The sequence below is a fragment of the Diadema antillarum genome, unplaced genomic scaffold (genome assembly GCF_040938485.1).
Source record: "Diadema antillarum isolate AM-2024a unplaced genomic scaffold, OU_Dant_1.0 scf00000049, whole genome shotgun sequence".
NCBI lineage: Eukaryota > Metazoa > Echinodermata > Echinoidea > Diadematoida > Diadematidae > Diadema > Diadema antillarum.
Genome location: NW_027270938.1, coordinates 1,225,457 through 1,247,911, shown reverse-complemented (window position 1 = coordinate 1,247,911; position 22,455 = coordinate 1,225,457). Strand labels below are relative to the sequence as shown.

At 36.6% G+C, this 22,455-nt stretch overlaps 1 protein-coding gene across 4 annotated transcripts in view; it reads right to left on the bottom strand.

Annotated features, from left to right (window-relative positions):
• Positions 1–22,039, bottom strand: part of LOC139715494 (isocitrate dehydrogenase [NAD] subunit gamma, mitochondrial-like) — a 28,738-nt gene extending 6,699 nt beyond the window's left edge. Inside the window, exons 1-7 of one of the 4 annotated variants that reach the window (XM_071627065.1) lie at positions 21,941–22,039; positions 20,124–20,168; positions 19,185–19,202; positions 9,375–9,472; positions 8,735–8,923; positions 7,798–7,930; positions 5,044–5,177 (exon numbers count right to left, since the gene is read on the bottom strand). In XM_071627065.1, the coding sequence (XP_071483166.1) occupies positions 5,044–5,177; positions 7,798–7,930; positions 8,735–8,923; positions 9,375–9,472; positions 19,185–19,202; positions 20,124–20,168; positions 21,941–22,027 (704 nt within the window). In that variant the 5' untranslated portion in view covers positions 22,028–22,039. Of the gene's footprint in view, positions 1–5,043; positions 5,178–7,797; positions 7,931–8,734; positions 8,924–9,374; positions 9,473–14,334; positions 14,368–18,872; positions 18,891–19,184; positions 19,203–20,123; positions 20,169–21,940 lie in introns of all 4 variants that reach the window. The other 3 variants (XM_071627063.1, XM_071627062.1, XM_071627066.1) reach the window with 3 other exon arrangements.
• Positions 22,040–22,455: the final 416 nt, after the last annotated feature.

The following is a 22,455-nucleotide window of genomic DNA, read 5'->3' as shown; positions in this document are numbered from 1 at the left end:
TGAGTGTATCAGGGATCTCGCCAGCGTATATCACCCTTGTCGGTGCCGACAAGCGTGCGGTTTGAAGAAAGAATTGCCGACAAGGGTAAAACTTGCCGACAGGGGTAACACCACGCGTGAACTTGCCGACAAGGGTAACACCATGCACGCGTGAACTTGCTTGACGAGCCAAGTTCGGACCAATTTCTCGCCTTTTTTACTCTTTATTATCTGGCTAGAAAAGAAGCTAGAGTTGAAAGGAGCAGCAGTTTACAAGCGCAAAAAGTTAACGCACCGATCACAACAACGCGGCTCAACATAGCGACATACAATTGTACATGTACTAGCTGCATACACACCACATCACACACTTGCTCACTCACATGCGCTCTGATTCGGGATCCACACACTAGCCGGCCACAAACAGCCGCCTGTGTGTCCGACGGTATTGTGAGAGGGAGAGAGAGGACGAAAAGAGGGTCGGAGGCCGACCAGCGAGGGAGGCTGAGGAAGGCTGACACGTGCTCGCTTGTTGTCACGCTTGTTGTCGGGTTACGCAAAAACAAACGATATGAAATGCATGCCCCCTCTCGCCAAAGGTTGTATTTTTATGTTTTTTTTTTTTTTTTTTGCTGCTTTGGTTTGTTTGTTCGTTTATCTGCCTGTCTGTCTCTCTATTCGCAAAATAAGTGAACATTTTGCGAACAGATTAGGATGAAATTTTCAGGAACAGTTGGTGTAAAATGGCGCAAGGAACAGATGATTGAATTTTGATAGTGAGCAGGATTTATAATACCACCGGAATTCACCGCCAGAATCCAGGATTTTTAGACTTTGTTTCGTATATTTGAAAGGATTCGTATCAATTCTGTAGGAAGCTGGCCATCGGCAATGACGCAAAATTAGGTGCGTTCAAAGCATTGCCGCAGAGTGAAAATTAACTCCATCTTTCGTTAAAAAAAAAGAAGAAAAAAGAAAGTGCGATGGAGTAAGCAAATGCAAATTGTTATTTTTTTTTTGTAGTTTCAGCGGGTTATTTTTTTTTATTATTATTATTTAAGAAGCCATGCGTTCCATTTGAGCCTTTTCACTTTCCATGGATTTGTAAACGTCATTCGTGAATATTCCATTTTCCTTCTCCGGGCCGACATTTATAGTAATTCTGTCATAATGGTCTTTCAAGTTCAACATACGTAATGCTCCACGTGCTTCTGGCTTGGCTTGTTAACAGGTGGGTTAGGGGGCCTTCATGGGCAGAAAATAAATGGATAATCATCCATCAATGTTCCCATTTGGTTTACATGCTATTTACACGCTGTTTACGACCACTGAAGCAAGGTGGCAGTACGCGCGGCATTCCTTTATCTGACACCTGGCTTTCGTGGACATTTCGTGGAAATTTCCACAAGCCATGATATCAAGTTTCCTCATTGCCGGTGGTCGTGTTTTTTTTTTTTTAATTCTTCATTACGAACATCAATTTGTTCAACTTGAAAAGTGTAGATAATTTGCTTCGAGCACGTGTTTCTTTCTTTTTTTTATTGCAGTGTTGGTAATATTTTGTTTTGTTCATCGTCCGTGCATGGCAGGGGTTCATGGGAGTAGAACGATAGGAATGACTGGGGAGAAAATAAACTGAAAGAAGGAAGCATCTTTTGAGCAAGCTGTCTTTCGTTTTTCTCTACACCAGCATCAGTGTGTGTCTGTGTTTATTCATTTTTTTTTTATCATGCTCTTGCTTCAAGGAGCTACGCTTTTCCCGCGTAAAATTAATAATGGATACCGCATGCAGAGGCCCACGTTTTGACGGGAAGAACCATACATTCTTTATCTATTCATAATGATTTTTTAAAAAAATCTAAAATAAAGAATGTTTGGTTGTTCAAGTAATGTGAAAAATATTATTTTGACATTTCATGCGCTTAACTGCCGAGCATTTTCTTTTTTTTTTCTTTTACGGGAGAGAGCGAAATGTTCTTCTCTTTAGCAATGACCAATGACGGCGTACATAGGCATATATACATATCATATATTGTGACGCAGTTTTGATTTTCGTGAACACGTGAATTGTTCTCTTTCCAGATCAGTTCTTGATTTAGTGAAAGTTAACAATGTGTTTCACATTCATAAAAGCAGTTTGGTTTGCCTGTGTTCAGTTCGCTGTCAATGAATTTTCTAAATAAAGCGATGCCCCAAACGGGTTTACTCTGAGGGTTTGTTCCGAAATAATAACAGAATAATACTACATTCCTTATTATTCTGAAGGTTTGTTAATCTGACAATAATAAAGAAACAATGTCCGTTAATTTCCAAACAAAATCAGTTTTGTTGTTTCGAACGTTCTGCCAATGAAATTTTGGAATGAAACAGTAACAGTTTTCTTACTCTGAGGGTTCGTTACTCCGACAGAAAAAAAAAGTAACAAAATAGATACTAGATTCTATATTCTGAAGGTTCGTTAACCGAAAGATAATAAAGAAACAAAATATATCCGTAAATTTCAAAACGAAATCAATTGTCATTTCGAACGTTCTGCCAGTGAAATTTCGGAATAAAATGACGGCACAAAACAGCGTGTTTTCGTACTCTAAGGGTCTGTTTATAAATAGCAATGATAAAATAATACATTGTAGATTCTTTATTCTGAAGGTTCGTTAACCGAAAATTGAAAAAAGAAAAATGTCCGTAAATTTCAAAACGAAATCAGTGCATCATTTCGAACGTTTTGCCAGTGAAATTTCGGAAAAAACGACTGCCCAAAAACAGTTGCAGTTTTCTTACTCTGAGGATTCATTACTCCGACAGATTAATGATAAAATGATGCTAGATTTTTTATTCTGAAGGTTCGTTAATCCAAAAATGATTAAGAAAAAATGTCCGTTCATTTCATAACGAAATCAGTTTTGTTATTTCGAACGTTCTGCCAGTATAATTACGGAATAAAACGACGGCCCCAAAACGGTTACAGTTTTCGTTCTCTGAGGGTTCGTTACTCCGAAAGAATGATGGTAAAATGATACTCTACATTCTTAATTCTGAATGATCGTTAATCGAAAAATGATAAAGGAGAAAATAATATTCGTTTATATCCAAACGAAATCAGTGTTGTTATTTCGAACGTTCTGCCAGTTTGTTTTCTATACTCTGAAGGTTTGTTATTCTGAAACAAGAACGATGATAGACAGATTCCTTTCTGAAGGTTTGTTGATCGGAAAATAATTAAATCTCCGAACGAAATCAGTTTTGTTTATTTTGAACGTTCATCTGTAGTACCGACCTTTGGTGTTGTTGTTGTTTTCGATTACAAACCTTCGAAGTACACTGTACTCAGTAATGAATCGTTTCATTTTATGATTAAACAAACCTTCGGAATAATGACCATCATTACATTTTTGTATGATATCTCTTTGATGTCCAAACTACCGCAGTATACCCAGAAAGGAAAGTGCAATGATGTCCCGAAAGTTCTCGATCGCTTCTCGCGCATCTGCATGCAATAGGCCTACCACGTGGTCGAGCAGGCGGCGAGAAAGCAAAAACACTACGGGTATACACGGCGCGCGTTGTTGCGATGCAGAGACGGCTAATTATTGCAACAGTGAAACAGGAAAGACCTAAAAGAAATCGGAACCTTCACCATCGGCACCTACATCTCTTTCATTTATTATTTAGGGGGTGCCGCCAACAAAAGGTATGGAGTTTCTGCATTGTTTCTGTGAGAATATGCCCCTCACAACGTTCATTACATCTCCGTGAAAATGTCGCATTTAGTGGCATTTTAGCGGCGATTTATCTGTGTTGTATTGAGCATTAGCGAAGGCTTCCGCGCTTCGTACCCACCCCCAGAACAGCGCGAATTAGTGCCGACAAGCGTGAAGAAATTCCTGGCGAGAACCCTGGTGTATGACAGTATGAATTTTTCTTTTATTAGGTAATAATCAATAGGTAATCACAATGTGATCGTGACGCAATGTATGAAATAAAAGAACACATCGATAAAGAAATAATATATTCATGTGAATATATGTATGTCTGACATGTGAAACTTCTGCCTAGATGAATGCAATGTTCCAAAATGTGCAATTTTGCGCAATAGATGATCATATCATTCAACAGGAAAGTTATATATTGGACACAGTGGGTGTATAGTAGTAGTCCAAGTAGATGAAGATTGTTAATAGTAAATACTGTTTCTTCTGAAGGCAGTTATAATGCCACTCTATGCAACAGTTTGCTTTGATATAGAGAGTTATGTCAGATGAACTGACAATTTATTCAAAGTGCTCAACACCCCTTTCTTCCCCCCCCCCCTAAAAAGTGCAACAAACACACAAAAAGTGACAAAATCCTACTTATGTCTCAGAGTTCTTGAGAAAAGTTATAATCAATCTGTCTTTGATACAGATTACATGAGGTGATCATGTTGTTGCCTCACAGATCTCCTATCTGCTTGCATAAGAATTATCAATAAACCTCCTTCTGTAAACATGAGTTAAGAAAATCAAATTCCCATCCCATCTAAATACAAACCAACACGAGAGTTGTTAGGAGGGGATATAATTGCCTGGTGTGCGTTACATATTTATAACTATAATCATCATCAGTATATCAGTCTTGAGCAAAGCCATCTACCACCTGAAACTTCCATAACTTTCTCCATTTCTTTTGCCTGATTCGATGAAGCTTTATATTACTGTCAACATTAAAGTCTACTTGAAAATGGAGTGATGTTTCCCTTTAACATCTGTGCTCAACTCATTCCGACAAAGAATGGTTGGGAATTTGCAATGATCTCCCTCCCAGTGCATCATGACATTTGCCATGCATCATTGTGCTGAGCCTTTAATGATGTTACTATAGAGTGATGGTGCATTAGGATGCTAGCTCTTTGTCAGAGTCGTACATCAACAGTGCATGTTGCTAACGTCATTGTCATACAAAGTAGGTCGAACAAGTCTCTGTGAAATTAAACCATATTCTCATGAATGGCCCTGCGGTGAGGAACTGTGGATGTATTCCACAGCATTATGCAAGTGATCTATTCAGACACACCTAACGACTTACATGATATTGGCCTTGTGAATGGCGGTGACCTTGTTGCGATTATGCTTGACGGCGTAGTCAAAGGCGTACTTGGCTATTCTCCGTGATCTCTCAGCCGTGATGATCTTTAGACTCTCAACGACGCCGTCTACATTCTGCCGGTGGGAAAGGTGTCAAGAAAGGCAGGATGCTGTTTGTGAAAATTGGATAATGCTGTCCATAACCTTTGACATTTGCACTACCACAAACTACCTCATGGTGTTTTTTGGTTTTTGTTGTTGTTTTTTTACAGAAAGAAAATGTAGTCAAGTGAAAACAATCCAATATTTTGGAGAATAATAACAGCTTGAGACGTGGATACAGAGACATAATAAAGCAGTTTTGAAAGTAAATTCTCCAACATGACATATCAGAGGAGCTGTGGTGCAATACCAGTGCGATACCAGGTCCTTGATTGTTTTCTTGGTGTTTAGTTAAAGGGAATACTTCCTCAATCCATGGGGATACAGACCAATATCCTTTCCTCCATGACTGAACACCACTGTGAGGTTTAAAATGAGATACCACCATAAATCATTCATGGCTGAATACCAATGCAAGGTTTAAAGTGGGATACCAAAGTAAATCATTCATGGCTATACACCAATGTGAGGTGTAGAATGGGATACCACAGTCAAACATTTATGACTGAATACTGCTGCTGCGACATCTACAATGGAATACCATGGTGAATAATTTATTGCCATGAACACTGCTGAAACCATGGTGCAACTACAACTGTAGTCCAAGTTTACTCTATGTCCTACCCAAATTTTTTTCCTACTATGCTCTAGTAGCATTAGTGTAACTTGTTCTCAAGCAAAGCTACCCCTACTGTAAATAATAATTAACACATGGACACTGATTCATATTGTTACATGCAAAATTTACTGAACAAACAACACTAAGCTGGAAAGCACTGATTTCATTCCATCAACATTACAGTAGTACAGATTCTAATACAGATTATAAAGCATGGTATGAACAGGAAGGCCATTAAAGGGATCGTATAGTTTTGGTTGAGACCTAATTTCAGGTTTCTAACATTTTTTGGTGAGATAATGATAAACCTCTTATTGAATATGAAAGAGCATGTAATTCTATAAGGAATTCAACGTTTATTTCATGAAAATTGGTTTTGAAATGGCTGAGATATCCCAAAAAGAGCGATTCTACTAAAGTGTGGGACCCACACTTTATTACGATCGCTTTGTTTTACTTTGTTTTGGGATGTTTCAGTCATTCCAAACCTGATTTTTATCAAATAAACTTTAAATTCCTCTTAAAATGGTATGCTCTGTACTATATCATAAGTGTTTTCTTGGTATCTCGCAAAAAGTTAAAAGCCCAATTCTCATCTCCACCAATACTGTACCATTCCTTTAAGATCAGAAAGATAAATTGCTTTGATTGTTGTAGATTATCATACAGTTGTAGCAGTATACAAAGTGCACATAAGACAAAGATCCCATTCCGTCTTTCTTATGACCTAGCTTCACTGATACTGTATACAGGTGTATGTCCTAATCGTAATTTACAGTGTGTAGTACAAAAATATTTAATGCACAATGCATCATGTACCAGCAGAATCCAATCTTGACCTTGTATGAGCAGAATCATTATATTTCACTAACTGACCTAATTTCTTTGGGTTTTTCTTAAATTTACACGATGTCATTATAACTTCCTCTTTGATGTAAATGCTTGTAAACCCTTTTCAAAAGTGATGTATGTGCTACATTCCACGTGTCATATACTACTGTATATGCTGAATATTTTGTGAGCTTTTTATTTTTGCGAATTTCGTGAGAGTAAGGTGCTATTCGTGAAATTAAAAAATGCCAAAATAACAACTCTGATCCCACATGAATGTGACACACACGTATACATTTCTCCGTTCAGAACAGTACTCCATGATCGCGATTTTAACCACTGGCGAAATCGTCGCGAAGTCCCGATTTGCAAAAAATTTAGACTCGCTAAATATATTGCATATACAGTATTAATGGCATGAGAGCCACTATATTTAACTCACTTCCAAAAGACTGCAGTGTACATCATAACTTACATTTCATATTCTTAACTTCTGTGTTATTCAAACAAGAATAAAAGTAAATGATAATTAACGATTACATCCTCATAAACATTTATCTTCTATGCTAAATGTCTGAGTGGTACGTTACCGGTCTCTCTACAAGAACATTTTTATTTGAAAAGCAATTTTCACTCCTACAGTGCAAGAAATCTAGAAAGCTTTCCCTTCTACCAAGCCTTTCACCAATCTGACTTCCCAGAGCCAACAAGTTTCTGCTGAGGTCTCATATCATGGAGAAATTTATCCAGTAAACTACACAACTCTAGATTCTTCATGCACTATAGAAAGACAGTCTCCAATACATTTATTCTTTTTTTGAATACATAACTGAGACAGACATTTCTTTTTCATCTCTTTGTCCTTACATTCATGTATGTTAAATATCTTTGTGTAAGTATATTTGTATTTCATATCCTAACTTGATGGCATTATCTTAATAGTTCTAGGATAATGTGACGATTATTTTAGGACCTACAAAGTACACTGTACCAAATTGATTTTGGTCTCGTGCAACAAAGTACATTGTGTGTCCACTGATGGCCATATTAATAGCCATTTGTTTTTGTAAGTGGCAAAAGAAAAATGATAGAGAAAATATATAAGTTAATTGATGATATGTGAGTAACCTCAGTCCACCTTACCTCATGCTCAAGGCTTGAGTATTCCCCCTCCGTGTTCTCCCGGATGATGATGATATCGATATCCTCGTGCCTCGTCTTCACGCCCGGGATGCTCTTACACCGGATCACATTGGCAAACACGTCCAGCCCCACCCTGGTGGTAAGAACCCAAAGCATAGCATTAATACAGACACAATCTATTGACCCGACACCCTTGTAATCCTGCATTGACTTTGTGTAAATATTGTATGGGAAGTAAATTTCACAAAGGGTGCACATTTCCAAATATTATGTGTCATGGCTCTGCATTATGATTATATACAGAAGCAAACACAGACCAGAATTGGCTTCCTGTTCTGTCTGAATCATAACATACAAATGCAGAAAGCTCCAGTGCTGTGAACATATGCTATTCAAACGCATTAATGTGACAATAGATAGTAGTTCCACTCTCTTTTTGTCATGTCATTCATGTCCGCAAAACTGCACGAATGCAAGAACGGCATGACTGGTTAGCAGTGAGGTAATCCTTCGCAGGAAAGGGTGGGGGTAAGAGAGGTTTCTGAAATAGGTTTTGCCTACTGTTAACAACTGATAGAGGAAAAGTTGACATGGCAGTCATACATCTGTAGTCAGATGTGTCATTCAAGATAAGAATTATGTATTGATATCCCAAGGAAACCACCAGATGCCTTTGGTATGACTGTAAAATGCTGTAAATTATACAAACAAAAGATTTCTGATGTGAATGTAAAATGCTGTAAATACAAACAACAGATTTCTCACTCCAAATCCAGATGGTCATGGAGATACACGCTAGAATTTCTCATACAGTGCTGTTAGCATACCACGAAACATCTCCAGGTACAATATGGTTGAGATTAGAAAGGCCAGCAGAATGGGGGGTCTCATCACAGGAAGTCTAACTTTCACAGGATCAGCAGGGGACGGATCTTACCTCAGCTTGACGTTCATCGACTTCTCTTCGGTGAACATGAATTTGTCCAGGTCAGTGTGGATGTTGCCCTTGAGAGCCACACCATTCCTCTTAACAGCCATGATGGCTGCCTCCACGTCCTTCATTGCACTGTCCTGAGACTCCCCACTGAGGCTGTGCTCCTCAAAATCCACTGGGGCTTCTGCATGTCTGGGTGTTTGTTTATTTTGTTTGTTTGGTTGGTTTTTTTTTGGGGGGGGGGAGAGAATAGGGAATATATTTTGTTTTTCATTGAATTTAATCATTTCCATTCAATGATATGAATACAGTAATCTAAACTGGTATTATTATACAAAGTAACAAAATATTCACATAATATGGATATAATTAAAAAAGAATATTTCCTGCCTGAGCAGACACACACACACACACACACACACAAACAAACAAACAAACAAATATAAAATGTATGATAAGCAAGGCATGAAGCATACAGAAGTACTCCATAAAATATTAATGAAACAAGAGTACTGCATCAAAACTCTCTCTATTTTGTACGTCCTTCTATATTTCTCCAACATTCAACTTTGAACAATTAACAAAGCGATTCTTAGCTTGAACACTCCCCAAACCCCAGAATAATACACTGATGCAGCATTACCTGAAGACTTGTCTGAGATGCAGCATGAGTTCTGGTCCAATGCCATCACCCGGAATAAGGGTCACTGTATGTCGACCTCCATAGCAGGCAGGAGGAGGCTATAAATGAGAGGGGGGGGGGGGGTATTTTCACAAATCATTTCATCATTAACAAAGATGACACATGCAACAGAGCAGTCTCTACAGCTTCAAAGTCCTCTCCTAAATTATGTGTTTTGCAGCTCACAAGGAAATCCCAATGACTACATTGGTACTTTATGCAATTAGTATTGTATCAGGCTATAATGTTAATAATTATGGTAATAATTGTATTGTATGAATAATGATAATAATAGTGATACCCACAATCATAACCATCATAATAATCATTAAAGTTATAGATATCAATCCAGTTTATAGTAACATACTTATATAAGCTATGTTGAACACAACTGGTTAAAACCATACACTGTACACTGTAGAGTAGTAGAGTATCTGAAGGAGAGGAATTTGTGAAAGACAAAAACTGCATTTACAAGACTACCATTCACTACATTTCTTTATAGAATATTGTCATTATGTACGTTCTTGAATTACATTTAATATTCTTTTCTTTTAAGACTCCTAAAACTAATAGGAGGTTATAAACTGCATCAGACATCCATTCATTACACATGATTACTCTGAAAGGAATACTTTTATGTTGAGTGGCAAAGCTTTGCATTTTATCAATAAATTTACTTAGATACAAACTAATGAACTCAAATTCAGAATGACATTTATGTCCATTCTTATCCTTTTGGACAGGATTCATCATCTAGGGGCAAGCTTCAGTGAAAACTGACACTTTTATTGCAAATTTTCAGGCACAGATGATTTGTCATAATATGTATCTAAATTATATTCTCATTCTAATGCAGATAACTGCATGATCATTCCAATAATATCGCATTGCACCAGCTAAAATACAGTAGTCACATGAACTTTTCAGACCCAATCCTTTTATCATGATATCAAATAAACTGGAAACATTGGACACAGACAGATTGGTATATAAAGTTACAAGTCAAGACAAACAGTATTTGAGTTATACCCCTATACATTCATGCAGACCTGTGCAAAAACAATTCCACATAGTGCCTCATTTTCACAATTTTGAAATTGTACAGAGATGCAAGCTGATGGCATGAACACATTCAACAGATTCCGATTTTTCATATCATCCCTTCCTACAAAAATATTTGAATGCTGATAATAATGATACAAGGGATAATGATTTTTATTCTAATTCAAATGATAGATAATTCCTTGACCGATCAGCCTAATCAGTAGAAGATAGAATGAATAATCATTAAAGTTTTCAAATACTTCACATTATATGGATTGTTTCAAAAACATATGTGGTGGCATATCTAGAAAAAATGAAATGTTTGTGATGAACAAATCTTACACAAATCCAAAATTGTAAAAAATGAGGCACAATGTGGTATTTTACATATGTACTTGACACCACTGAATTACAGTAACCCCTAAAATATATCACTTATGATACAACACTGTTCAAAACACTTCATAGTTACATGATAAAAATCATAAATTTTCATCAAAGTGTACATTCTAATGGCAACATAAAGTAAATTCATGCAAAACAAAACAAAAATCATAAAATCCAGTGTTTGAAAAAATACTTTCATGCTGTAGGACATCAAACATGCATATAACATATCTCTGAATTTAAAAAAGAAACATCAGCATGCCTTTATCTTATTTTTAAATGTCTAAAAGTTATAACTGTTGAATGCTTTTTGAAAATAATGTTCTGAAAACCAAAGGGTGCATTCGAGTGCTCTAAAGCGAACCAGAGTGAACTGAACCAAAGCGTACCGTACTGAGCTGTGCCAGATTTGGAGCGTTCGAGCACTCTGTTGAGAAAGTGTACCTCATGAGTTAGTTTTAGAGGGGGTCACTCATTTTTTAGCAAGAGGGTCATTCACCTGGCATGCTTAAACTACTTAATACAGATGTCCTGAACAAAGAGAATGAACTCTTTGCATTATGACATATCAATGTGCATGTTACGCACATTCTTCACATGCAAATTTTTGGAATGCTTTTGGTACCCTAGGGAATTAGCACATCAAGAAGTGGTACACTTTTGGCTCAGTTCAGTACGGTACAGTACACTTTAGGAGCATTCTAGCGCTCCTCTGGTGCGGGTATGGTATGGTATAGTTCGCTTCAGGAGAGTGCTCAAATGCACCCATAGCTACAGCAATGTTGTATTCATAAAAATGAAATGTGTGTACATTATCCTTACAAAGATATGCCCATTGCAACTATGGACAGTGCTAGCTTGCAGCTGATATGAAGGCATCCATTAATGTCAAACCAAACATATTTTAGCTGTGCTTGAAAAAAAAAATAAAGCAAATCCAATATGTATGCTCTTGTACTGTAATAATGATTATAATAGTAGCTGGCTGTGAGAATATTGTATACAACTGTAGACTGCAACAACTCCATCATAATAGCACAATGCACAACAAGAAATTATCCCCTAAAAGTTTCATAAAAATGAATTGAAGCAGACAGAGAGAAGAGACATTACATGAATCAACACAAAAGCACAATACAAAGATCAGTTTTGCCTACAGGTACATCTTGAAAGATTCTTCACAATATGAAATATTTTGAATTTGTTGTGAAGCTTCATACCAAATGGAAAGATCCTGCACAGACATCGAAAGACCCATCCCAGCATCTTTTTTTTTTTCTTGTTCATACCTTAGCCTGACAATCTTACTTAAAGGACAAGTCCACCTCCATATACTGTAAACGTCAATATTTTCGCGCGATTAATTTTTCGCGCTGAGCAGCTCGAAAATGTATTCGCGGGTTCTTAAATTCGCGCTCCGCAGCAGGTTACTTTACTGTAGTACACATTCACTGCTTTCATCCAAAGCCTCTGCTACATAGCTTGCTATGCCAGCGTACGACAAGCGACGTAGCGAGCGGCTCGACTGCGAGTACAAGCACTCAAATACGTAGTACAGCTGTGACTGTAGTACCGTAGTCACGGGGAATGTAGCATCGGTGCGTGCGGTGCACACATGCTTGCTACAGTACAAAGTACACAGCAATCTATCGTCTCTTCACACAGTACTAGTAGCGTAAACATGCCTGTACATTGTACTACGTAGCAGTATCATCGATGAAGCGCACACATTCATCCCGTTCAAAATGTGCATAGAAAATTGTGAAGATATATTCGCGCGTTTTTGAATTCGCGCTAGCCGAACGTAGCGCGAAATCCGCGAAAATTAATGTACCGCGAAAATTTCCATGTTTACAGTACATGGATTGAGTGAATGCAACAATATTAGTAGGACACATCAGTGAAAGTTTGGGAAAGATTGGACGATCCGTTCAAAAGTTGCAAATTGTTAAAATATCTGCGCAGTCACTGCTGGATGAGAAGACTATTACAGTGTATGATGTCACATGCGTACAACGATATAAGAAAAATAAAAAGAGAATTTCACAAAACTTTACTTTTTGAATAAAGTGCACATTTCTTTGACTTTACTGATGTACATGTACATGTATGTTAAGGGTAATATCATTCCCCCTGCCTTCTGAAAGAGAGAAGTCAAGTATTCTTTTGTTATGCAAGAAAAGGGAAAATATTGAATTTTCTTTATTCTTTCTTTATATCGTTGTACACATGTGACATCACAGGGTATAGTAGTCTTCTCATCCAGCCGTGACTGAGCAGAAACTTCAAAAATTCATAACTTTTGAATGGATTGTCCGATTTTCCTCAAACTCTCACTGATGTGTTCTACTATTGTTGCTGCATTCACTCAACCCACATGTCTATGAAGGTGAACTTGTCCTTTAACTGCAGTCACACAAAGGGAAACAATCACTATATTCAAAAAGCAATGAGCTTTTATCTGTTAAAGTTCCTTGTCAAACTGCTACCTGGCCAAAGTTGAAGGGAATGCAAGGCTCACATGATTTCTTCAATCTTTCAAATTCCAAGCTTTCATGTAAACAAGCTCTAGGCATGTAACTATAAAACTCTAGATTTCTATTTTTTTTTTAAAGCTCTCCTAAATACACCACAAAACATGATGGTTTTGTTTAGAAAGATTAGACTGTTGTATAGCAAATACAATGTAGATGTTTAAAGGGATTATTTCCTCACTTTGTTCATTGATTCTACTGTATCTGTGAAGTGTAACCCCTACTGTACCAGTATTTAGCTTTTGCAATATTTCATACACTTCTGCCAATACAATAATTTACAAATTTCTAGACACCGTCAACTTGACCTGTCAAACTTATAAAAGGGGAAAAATTATATAAATAATCAAGACTATACGTTACATTACTTGTTGCTGAATAGAATTTGGGTAATGTCACAAAGGCAATTATGATACATGTAGTCTGTCAAATCAAGCTCTAAAAGTGATACTGACACTGTTCCAAGCATATTGTACATAACACAAAACAGTTACTAAAAATCTAACATAAATTGCACTAATGAATGACTATGATCATTACATTCCAAAAACATTTATAATACTGTTTGTCATTTATATGAAAGATGCAATGAATCAAACAAATCTCTTTCTGCTATTCCCCATATCTCAAGTTTTACTTAAATGCATGCATTAACATTAATCCAACCACTGAAACGAAATCTGATCCTAATCTGACAAGTTCTACAGTGTACATGTACACTAATTGCATAACATTACAAAAGTTTTGCTGTGGTTTTTAGACAATTGCACAAGATTAACAGCAATGCATAGTGTACATGTACAGCTAGTTGAGGCACACTAAACATGACTACACTATTAAAGGAATGCAGTGAAATGCTGATTGATAGTGATTAGAGCGCAATGGATAGTGACTGTGAGTGATAGGTGTGAGGTGTGTACAAGAAAGTCCTCTATAACATGAGGCTGCCTTACCATGTGCTGAGACATGCTTGGTCTCTGATGAAGCTGAATATTAACAATCACAATTTATTTCATGGAATATGACATTCAGAAAACAGTATGAAAGGCAAGTAAAACTTGGGTGAAAGTTTGTTTTCTTTTTTTTTTTTTAAATGCAACAATACACTGAAATCTATGTATACATACACATATATGTAGATGTATGCATTTTTTGATAAGCTTGAAAAATGGGTCCATTTTCAACATGCCCCATGCATGCTACTAGCAATATTATAGACTTCACAAAATTAATGCATACTGTCTTTATATTAAGACATCTACTCCCTGAATGTAACATTCAAAATTGGGTCGGCTTACCAAAATTTCAGGTATTTAGATTGATTGGTACTGGATGTCTGACAATGGATACACTTCTCTATTCAAAATATATTGTGCACCATAACCACAGGTTGAGCTTGCAAACACATATTCAGGAATTCACATTTATTCAGAAGCAATAGCTCCAGAAATATAAACAGCTGGAAAAAAAAAAAACAATCCGCAAACTATTTTGAAATGAACCAAACAAACAACATGAACACCCAATTTCTGATAAAAATGGTCTGGATAACTTCCACTGTTTACACTGCAAGCATTATCTCTGTAATTCAACAAATGACTACTATGATGATTGGGTAGAGAGTGAAGCATAAATTCATACTTCATCATTTACAGTCAACAAGATTGAAGCAGTAACATGGCAAGAGTTGAGCATATGAAATGGAATTTTTTGCTACAGTTGTACTATAAAGCACTGCAACATGCACAAAACAATGAAACACACAAATAGATCATTCTTATAAAAATGTGTGTGTGTGTGTGCATGTATAAAGATATTGTGTCACTACCTGTCAAACCTTCAAATCTACGCTTCGATACTAAAAGCTTTTATGAAAAACTTGTCAAACCATCATCTAAAGGACTTAAACAAACAAGGTGCACGTATACTTCTGTTAATTTTTTTTTTTTTTTTTGGTGGCTTTTTAAAGCAGAAACATTAAATTCTGTGATAAAATCTTGGCCCCCTGACATACATGTACACACAAGGTTTTCTATATTAAAAAACAACAATAACAACTTTGATCTCTATTCGAACTATAAGATACTTTTTTTTTCAGATTGCGATATCACAATGACTTTGGTAAATCTCATTTTGTGGTGGTTTCTCCAGAATCCTTTGGAGTGTTTAGGGTGCTGTGCAATAATTTAGGATACAATGTATTGTTTTCATATCACTTGTCATACTTCAACATTAAAGAAAATAGGTAATGCAATTCCGCCTTTTTCATAAGTACACAGTTTTCAGAAATTTACTGATACACTAAGGACTAATGTAATGAAGATACAAGATGTTGCATGGCAAGACTGCACTAAAAATAATACAAACCACTATTTTTTATTCAGCTTAAAGGGGATGGCTAGTAACTGATCAGTGGGAATCAGTGGGAATGCCGGGGGATGATTGTTCCGATCCTTGTGGGATTCATTTAAGAGTACATTTTATATCTATTCTTGTGTGGAAATTATTTGCTTCAGAATGGTCTCATATTCAAGTAATGTGCAGTTTAATGCTTCCAGGTAAGAGTCCCTGGTCAGTGACGGGGCATTAATCTGCACATTACTTGAATATGAGACCGTTCTGAAGCAAATAATTTTCACACAACAGTAGATATATAATGTACTCTTAAATGAATCCCACAAGGATTGGAACAATCATCCCTCAGCATTCCCACTGATTCCCACTGATCAGTTACTAGCCATCCCCTTTAAAATTTGTTGGTGCACTGAACCATTCTTGTCAATTTAAACCTTTGCTGATAGTGGTCTGGCCTCTGCTATCATTTTTTTTCCCTCCTTTTTAATCATGAAACATTTACTTTTCAATCAGCAACTTCCATGAATTTAGAAAGCAAGCATATCATATAGATGATGACTGGCGGGGGAGGGAACATACCGAATGTTCCACGCGAAGGGTTTGAAATGCTGTTGAGGGACTTATAGCCTCCCGAAATAGCATTTCAAACCCTGAGGGTGGAACGTTTGGTACATGTTCCCGACAACAAAAGTCATCATTTGTTATATCATATGGGTTAGTCCAATGCGTCAATGTTAACCACCGCACAAGCACAACGCACTCGATCGCTCGCGTCGCTCGATCGCGCATGCAGAGCCAAATTCACTGTGCGCGCGCGGTCCTAGGCCTTCTGTCATTTGTTATGTGAAAGTGTTGTCCCATGGGAGAACATTCACTAGAATGTTCGCCCATGGGCGAACATAACGAATGTACCTCCATCACGTGACTGTGTTCAGCCAATCACTAACCGGTATTTGACTAACCCATATAATATAACAAGATGACTCTACAAGGTCACTTGTTCTTGCATCCACAGCTGTGTACTGAAATTTGTAAGTGTCATAGCACACTTCATCAAACACCCCTAATGAGTAAGTGACTATTATTACACTGTATGACAAGAAAGCATGTGCTAGTACAGTTGAACCTCTCTCATCCGGTCTCCCTTTATCCGGATCTCTCTACATTCATTTGTATTTCAAATTCAAAAATACAAAACAAAAGTGCATTGGTAAAGTATCATATCAGTTGTTAGTATTAGGAAAACCATGGACCACACTGAAGTTTATCAACCACCATACAGTCGGGCAAAGTGGGGATGCATGTCACACCCATGAGCCACAAGAAATAAATAATGCAAGATGCCTGAATAACCACCAGGCTGTTATGAGGTAAACTGAATATGAAGTGAAATTCTTTACTTCTGGTTTGATTCTCAAAACATTTTTGTTTTCTTCCTTCGCCTATTACCTGTTTCATAATGTTAAAATGGCTTTCCCTGTAGTCTTTCATATTCAAACCAACAAATTATGCGGAAAATTGTCTCCTTGTGAGTTTGTTTTTTGTTTGTCTTTGTCTTTCTTTCTTATTGGCCTTCATAAAACAAGTCCACTAATTGTCTATAATATCTTGATGTGCAAAATAATGAAAGAGTAGCATGGCAATGACATCATCACCTAATCTTCTTGTTATATTCTACATGTAGATGTAAAGTAATAGCATCAAACATTTGGCAAACACATGTGAAACCTAGATTTTATGATTGTTCTTTGTTACTACGTGTATGATTTTGATGGAACTTTTACTTCCTGACATTTTACTTCACTCTCCCTTTTTGTGTCCACTCAAACAGGTAGAGATTGTGTTTTCCTATAAATCTAACATTATAAAGATCTATGCTTAAAGGACAAGTTCACCTTCATAAACATAAGGATTGAGAGAATGTAGCAATATTAGTAGAACGCATCATTGAAAGTTTGAGGAAAATCAGACAATCCGTTCAAAAGTTATGCATTTTTGAAGTTTTTGTGCAGTACCCGCTGGATGAGAAGACTACTGCAGTGTATGAACAACTTACATAGATGTCACATGCGTACAACAATATAAGGAAAATATAAAGAGAATTTCACAAAATTCCATCTTTTGAAAAAAGTACACATTCCCCTGAATCATTACCGACAAATGTTATGGGTAATATTATTCCCCCTGCCTTTAGAAAGAGGCAAGTCAAGTGCTCTTTTATTATGCGAAAAAAGTGAAAATATGTTGAATTCTCTTTTACATTTTCTTTATACTGTTGTACGCATATGACTCACAAGCTGCAGTAGTCTCCTCATCCAGCGGTTCCAACACAAAAATTTAAAAAATTCATAACTTTTGCATCGATTGTCCAATTTTCCTCAAACTTTCACTGATGTGTTCTACTAATATTGTTGCATGTTCTCGATCCTTATGTTTATGAAGGTGAACTTGTCCTTTAATGTCAAGTGAGTGGAGATTACTTTTTAAAACTTTACATTTAAAATCAATCAACAAGAATTATGGGCATTGAAACTTGTACCAAAACGAATGTGTATTGATATTTGACATATCTTTAACAGATCTCCCAACCTTTCTAACTGGTTCTGAAAAATAGGGATGATTTGGCTTAAAAGGAGGAAAGAAAGAGCAGTTTCCATAGGAGTGTGTAGTAAAATTATCAAGAAAAATAGAAAACTCCTATTAAAAACATGCCCTGAGAATAGTCAAAATTCACAGTCTTTCCTCCACATCCAGAATGGTTGTGAGGTCCAGTTTAATAAATGTACTGGTTATACAATGTATGTAAGATTTGAATAATGATTTTCAGAATGTACAGTGTAGGCCAACATCTTGTAAGGTCTTCGTACACAGGTGATTTTGAATAACAGTTTGTACTGTATTGAGACTGATTTATCACAAGCATAAGAATATGAGTAACACTTAAAATTTGAAGAATTCTTGAAAATACTGTGTATTACAAACAGAGAAAAAGCAACAAGTAAAAACAGAAAATGATGGACTGTAATTGCTGATGATTTTAGCCCACACTGCAAATTTGCAAGGCAAAGAGAAATATTTTATGAGCCCAAAATGTTAAACTTAAACAAACCAAACTAAATCATCATAAAGGACTTACTCTGTAGTCAGTTACAGGCTTCAGTGAAGAAAAACAGAATAACTATGTGGTTACACTGTGATCAAACAATGTCAATAAAGAAGAAGAGCCTAGAATCATGAAAAATGTAGGATTAATGTCATAACAGCCACAGCAACTCCACCATTTTAGTCATACAAAGAGTGGCAATACAGCACAGGTTAAACTTTCTTTGTGTAGCTAGCTATAATCAATAAAATAGCAAGCGGTACACAGCACAGACAGACACGCATACAATATACACATTTTCCTGGACTTGGGGTTAAAATACACACAATCCCCAGGAAATATCACCTTTTCTGTTGCATAAACCTAAGAGGGGAAATTCAAGGGAAAGCTGGTGTCATTTCAGAAACTAATAAAAGGAATAAATAAATACTTCAATACTTTTGGGTAAATTAGCATTAAGTGTTTCAAATATCACATTTCTAGAAACTTCTATTCATGAGCATCATATTGTTTATCAAAGTTTTATCAGAGTGCGAAGTCGGCTTCTTAAAGGCATACTAGATGCTACAAGTAGCCTGTAGCTGATACTCTCAGGCATTTGATGTCATAGAAGTAAAGGGTCTTCAGGGACACGCGCAATACAATTACAAAGTTAAAAAATGAACTATTTACTTTTGAAGAACTATCATCTATGAAGCACATTCCTTTAGAACACAATTTGAATGGAAAAGTTCCTGCTGTTTCACTAACTTGTATTTGGGATCATTGTGTAAAGGAATAACTACAAAACAAATGAACAGACAAATCAACCTACACACAGGTACAAAATTTATGTAATGATAACAACACAAACAAAATAATCTCAAACACTTGGTCAAAAGAAATACCTCATCTTGTTGCTCTTCAGCACAATAAAATCCGCATTAACATGCTTCATCTGTCTGTACCTGTGTGTTATTGGACTAGAAGTCACCATCACATGGTAACCAACCAACCCATCCACTGATGAACACCACAGATGAAGACTTCTAAAGGCGTATTTGTAAAGTTGAGCAAATTTGATGCCAACTTGTGTACTTCGCCATTATTTGGAACTCTCTCTCAATTTACATGTGACAATAAACTGCATATATTCATAACACTATGTTTACAAGTCAGTAACTGAAGATGCAACACAGCCTGTGCTATATTCAGGAGCATAGGATGCTTCAATCATATGCAATGACTTTTTTAAAGTGTGGATATTTCTATTGGAAACCAACACTGGCTAAAGATTCAACTCACCCCACTGGAAAGACAGCGTTGTTGTGAATGTGTAATTGCTGCAATCTATAAAGATAAAAAATAATCAGAATGAGTAAATTATCACAATTTTTACTTTGGATATGAACCAATGATAGAGAAGTCACCACATGATTGTAGCCAGCGTACCATTTTCCTTGAAATGAACATCTTGGTGCTGTCAAACTGAAAAGATTCGTTTTCTTAAAACTCTGACTAAAATGTTTAAAACAAACCTAAAATTTCATAGAACATTTACAAGCCCCATCTACCACTGTCATAGTGTATGATCCAGTCAGTTTAACATTGCTCTTCACAGATTTGTCTTACAAAATTTTGTACAGGGCAAAACCTCGTCAACTCTTGTAAAAATTATCGATCAAATTATCAATTACACCCCTTGGCATTAAACTTGGTTTCCGCTTGTGCCTCATTCTTTGACGAAAGTGCATCACTCCATATACTAATGTATTTCTTCCATCTGACCTATATCCAACCTTCTAGACATGGCTTCAGGACAAAAAAAAAGCAAAACAAAAATATCCCAGGAAATGTAGAAAGTGCATTGTGCATTATGAATGCAGGTATATTCCGAGGAATTTAATACAGCTTTTTCTCTTCATGTCCTACAAAAATTGAAGTGATGTGTCCAGCAATTTTACAAGAAAGACTGCATATTTCTAAGAGTATACAGAAGTATGCATTTACATTGTATGTCATTTCATTACAAAAATTCAGATCTGTGAGCCTCGAATTCATCTAAACATTCATTCTACAGTGCCTATCAAAAAAAAAAAAAAAAGGCAATCCAACTTCAGCGAGCTACTCTTTCATAATTGTTAACTATGGAGTGCACAATGTTAGTTGTGGGGAAAGAGGAACTCTTCTTTCCATTGGTACCAAATTGTACTGATAATTGTCAAGCATGACTGACCACATCAACTTTAACAACAATAATGAAAATGAATTAACACACATCTTTAACAGTAATAATAATACTTGAGAGTAGATCAAAGTGAGGCCTAACAGTAAATGCAGCCACAAAAGTAACAAAACCTGTACCAAGGTTCGACCTCCCATGCCAAAATATGACTGCGCCCAAAACCATAGGTTTCTACATGTGCTGTGGCAGGTGGTCAAATTTTGGATGGCGTTAAGCCGTTTATAATGTATTAATGGTTGAATCATGGGCCGGCTTGCTTTACACCATACATGTGGCTTTACCTCAACTTCACCCTTTAGCAGTATTAAATACACATGTATAAGCTTTGAAAGCAAGCTGCCTACATAATTTAGCCATAACATTATCCAAAATTTGACCGCCGCACCCAGAACTATTATAATTTACATGTATTTTGAAATTAACAAGGTACGATAATACGCCAGTGGAGGACTTGACTCCAGACTAGATGAGTGGAAGAAGAAACCTAATCATAATCTATCCTGATCCATTTCCCTATATAGAGTCTAGAGATGATAAGAGGCTCTAATTTAGAGCTGGTCATGAATTCAAGAATATGCCAGAGGCACAGTTAGCTACGGTACTGCTCCATTGTCTGAATTAAAAATAACATCATGAAAACATACATTTTACATAACATTAAATTTATGTCTAGTCTAGTAACAGTTATCTAGGTAACTGCTAGAGGTTCTACCATGCATCTTTTTATTCTTGTACGTTCAGCACACGAACGGAAGTACGTGGGACTGTTATTCGGGCTATTTCGAAAATCTGCTGAAGGTATATTAGGTACAGGTCGTATATCTCAGCACAAATCTCGACAAAATGAAATCAGCGTGAACCCTAACTGAAGACGTACCCTTTCCCCTCGGCCAATATGGTGACATAACGATACAGTAGGTAGGCATCTTGTAAGTGTTCTGCTCAAGCGTAAGGAAGTAGCCATTTTGCCGGCATTAAACACTGAACGCTGCTGGGCCTTGAAAAAGTACACTGCACTGCACTGCACTTGCACTGGGCAGAGACATTGCAAAGTAAACCTTTTGCACCAACCAAAACACATCACAATACACCTATCACGAACACTACGCAGCATTACTAACACCAATGATTACGATCTTTAGTAACACCGCAAGTAAAGTACACCAGCTATAATTGATGACGTATTATGGACCTGCAATAATCAATCATACATTGTATTTCATTCCATAAGAATTAAAGGGGATATCTCTCTTGAGTAGAGAAGCTATCGATTGTGAGATATATTTGATTTAAATATTGCATTCGTTTCACTATTCTCTAGTCTCTCCATTTTCTATTCATATCCAAATTTTTGAGGACCCTTGTCAGGGATATAAATGTGCATCATTGACA